The sequence below is a fragment of the Etheostoma cragini genome, chromosome 3 (genome assembly GCF_013103735.1).
Source record: "Etheostoma cragini isolate CJK2018 chromosome 3, CSU_Ecrag_1.0, whole genome shotgun sequence".
NCBI classification, from domain to species: Eukaryota; Metazoa; Chordata; class Actinopteri; order Perciformes; family Percidae; genus Etheostoma; species Etheostoma cragini.
Genome location: NC_048409.1, coordinates 28374355 through 28378394, shown reverse-complemented (window position 1 = coordinate 28378394; position 4040 = coordinate 28374355). Strand labels below are relative to the sequence as shown.

General features: G+C 40.7%; 1 protein-coding gene across 1 annotated transcript in view; it reads left to right on the top strand.

Moving 5' to 3' along the window:
• The first annotated feature begins 1940 nt into the window (after positions 1 to 1940).
• LOC117942379 (serine/threonine-protein kinase PAK 1-like) overlaps positions 1941 to 4040 on the top strand; it is a 3965-nt gene continuing 1865 nt past the window's right edge. Inside the window, exon 1 of the mRNA XM_034867806.1 lies at positions 1941 to 2220. Coding sequence (XP_034723697.1) covers positions 1941 to 2220 — 280 coding nt within the window. The remainder of the gene's footprint in view (positions 2221 to 4040) is intronic.

Here is a 4040-nt window from a genome sequence, read left to right as displayed (position 1 = left end):
CTTAACCCTCACCCTAACCCTAACCATAACCTCTCTCTAACTCTCTAACCCTACTCCTAAAACCAAGTCTTAGTCCTCTAAAAGACCTTTAACGGTATGGGGACCAGCATTTTGGTCCCCACAAAGCAGTCAGGTCCCCATAAGTATACTGTATTCACAGTTTTTGGTCCCCACAAATGTAGCTATACCTAGACCACACACACACACACACACACACTCACACACTTTCTATGCTACTTTCTCTAATATAATCTATACTAGTTTGACCGTGCAAGACTTAAAAAGGTGAGCGTTGCATATCCAGAAACCTGTTAGTTTCCAAGTCTTTCATAATATTTAAATAGTTAAAAGTAGTAAAAGCAGCTGTGCACAACAACCATGGCAACGCACGGAGCTGACCATGTCTTCTCTAGGTCAAGTCAGGTTCACACAAAAATGCACACACACACACACACACACACACACACACACACACACACACACACACACACAGAGACAGGCAGACACATTGTTGCTCCTCCGTCAGACAGGTTGGCGGTTGAGAGGCTGCTTTCATGGCGCCAGCGCTGTTTCCACGGTGACAACTTCTTCCCTCTGTTGTTTTTAGGTCTTTTCATCCTGACAGTCTTAAAGTGGAGCTGGACTCAAACAAGCATAATAGGAACATAAATAAAAAAATATACAACTAATAAACAATATGATGTAAAAATCACAAAGCAGCCTGGATTTTACGTTGGTGATGAACCTTAAAATTCCTAAATCAGCAGCTAATTGTCGAAGGGACAATGTCCAGGTAATGGATGCTAGTTTATTGTGACAGATGCTAATGCACTGTGATGTAATTACTGATCAAGTAACATGGCGTGAAGCCAAATCAATGCATTAATAACTGGTTACTAGTTACTGCTGGTGTATTTATATTGCAGGGCTGTCAAAAATAGCGCGTTAACGGCGTTAATTTGTTGTTTGTTGTTAATTACGTCAATTTTTTTAACGCATTTCACGCGTGCGCAGTGTGACAAATTATTCAGTTCAGGAAAGTGGTTGGGAGCTAGAGGCGAGATGGAGCAAGGTGAGCAAAGTGGGCCTATTGACGGATTCAAATATAAAAAGAATGATGATGGTACAGTTAACAAGTACAAGGCTATTTGCAAGATTTGTAACGAGGAGTTTCAATTTCATTTCAAAAACGTTTTAGCTATCTATGGTTGATTGGTTGTTAACGTTAGCTCAAAACGCCATTCAACTGACAGCCTTTGTTGTGTTTGATGCTAACTTGTAGCTAAGCTAGCAGTCATTTCAAAAACGTTTTAGCTATCTATGGTTGATTGGTTGCTTACGTTAGCTCAAAACGCCATTCAACTGACAGCCTTAGTTGTGTTTGATGCTAACTTGTAGCTAAGCTAGCAGTCATTTCAAAACCGTTTTAGCTATCTATGGTTGATTGGTTGCTTACGTTAGCTCAAAACGCCATTCAACTGACAGCCTTTGTTGTGTTTGATGCTAACTTGTAGCTAAGCTAGCAGTCATTTCAAAAACGTTTTAGCTATCTATGGTTGATTGGTTGCTTACGTTAGCTCAAAACACCATTCAACTGACAGCCTTTGTTGTGTTTGATGCTAACTTGTAGCTAAGCTAGCAGTAAACCAACTTGGTTAAGTAGGTTCATTTTTACTGTGTTGACATTACAGAAGTCTCTTGTTAGCATCTTGTATGCTACTTGTTGCAAAGTGACGCATGTGCAACTGACTCACATCAGGGAGTGACAGGCGCTACTAAGTATTAATAAGCCATTCTAAATAAATAAGTTTGGAGGTAAGTTTTAAAAAGAGCTACTTGTGTAATTGTGCGAATGACAAGGGTTAACTTGTTCCAAGGTCTTGGGGGCCAACCCCCCCCCACCAACATTTTGGCACTCGGTCTAACACCATTTTAATTTCATGTATTTGAACAACTTCTTTCAGATATACACTCGTTCGGTGATCGAGCCCCTACCTCCTCCTCCGACCAAAGATGCTGCAACCTCCCCCATCTGCCCGCCAACAGCCGCCCCCCCCACCGCCGCCGCCGCCGCCGCTGGCACCCCCGCCGCCGCCGCTGCAGAAGGAGCTCCCAGCAGCCCTCCCAGTGCAAGCCCCGCCCCCGGGCCTTCGGTGCCCCGCCCCCAGGACAAAACCAGGAAGAAGAAGATGTCAGACGAAGAAATCCTGGAGAAACTACGTAAGGCTCATTCATACCTCGTACATTTGTTAAAACGCTCGTTTTTGAAGCGGCTGCTACCATAACGATGGGATACAGGGCGCCTTTTATTTTTTTAACCCTTGTGTTCACTTCCTGTTAAACATGACCTTGTCCTTCCAGGTCAAATTTGAAAATTTATATTTGTTTGTGCTTTTCTAATGTTTTTGTCGCTTTTTCTGATTTAATTGTCACTTTTTCCAGTTTTTAGTGCTTTTTTTTTATTTTTTAAACCTGAGCTGGTTTAATAACAGGTTTTACACTTATGCTTGGTATTCATGGTCAAAAAAACTCATTTATATCAAACTATACATACGTTTTTTAGTTAAAAACGCAGAAATTATGAATCATTTTGACTAGTAGTGTGACTCAAATCAATTTGTATTGCTCTGTCGTTCTCGCTATCGCGTCTACGGCCGCCATTAACGAAAGTTTTTCGACTGTTGTTAGCTTCCTTCCGCTACGTAGCCAAGATGGCGACCGTTTTGTGTGGAAAGTTTCAATCGACACACACTCAACTTTCTGACTGTTTTGAGTGCACCATCCGGGTACTTAAGTTCACTGCATTTGACCGCACTTGGACAATGTGAACGCACGCACTCAATGTACTCAAATAGTTAGTATTTAGTACAGAAGTGCGCGATTTGGGACACACTATAATAGATAAGATCAGAGGATGTTGAGTGGATCTCTGATGAGTAAATGTCAAAGTTTAGTCCGGATACTGTTTTGAAACCTTTAAAAAAAAAAAAAGAATTAAAATGCTCTAAGATTCAAGAAAACACCCACAAAATTCAATGAAAGTAATCATTAATTTTACCTGAAGAATGTTGTATGGAATCATCCATGTTATTTTTGGTCAATTTTGTTGAAGAAAATCCATATTTCTGATATAAAACACTGTGAAACGAATCAATTTGACCTAAAGACAGCACATTAAGGGTTAATAATGTATAATTTAACTGCTCTCGATGAAATATACCCTACTTGCTTCTAGTTTTCGATCCACAGGCTGCGTTACACCTAAACGCTACGCCTTTAACCAAGGTAAAGACGATACTAGAATGACGGACTTTTCCCCAGGGGGTTTGAACGCACCACCGCTTGCTCTCTTCTGACTAGCTGCGCCCCGGAAATCCACATTTCAGATATTAAACACTGTGAAACGGGTCAATTTGACCCGAGGACAACACATTAAAGGTTAAAAGACTGATTTCTCCAATAAATGTACATACAAGTCTGATTTCACAGGTCAACATGCAGTGTTTTGTGTCCTAAATCCGAACTATTTGGTCTATAAGTAGTAACTATCATCCCATGTCGTTTCCTGCTGTAGTTCAGCGAGTCTCCGAGGGCTAATTTTAGCCTAATTTACACCACACTTCTTATTTTTGGCACGGTGTTTCATCACTTTTCTCTTCATGTGCACACGCACTTCTTCTCTCACAGAGGCGGGTGTGAATCTATTTTAGGATCGAGACCGCTTGGTGCTGATAGTGCAGCTGATCTTTTGTATAATATGTTCTTATTTTTTTAGGCTTTCGTATCATGATTATAATAATGGTTGTTTAGCACACGGAGATCTGTCGCGTGGGAAGTAAAAGATGTTACATAACGGCGTCACTCGCGACAAAACAACCCGCCTGCAGCGAGTCAGTGTTGAAATGATCCGGTTAAAAGGTATTGTTGATGTATAGTCAGTGTTTTTAGTGTCTCATTTCCAACATAATGGCCTGACTCTCAGTTCAGAAGAATACTTTTCATTTATTTTTTGTTTATTTTTTATACTTTATTAATCATCA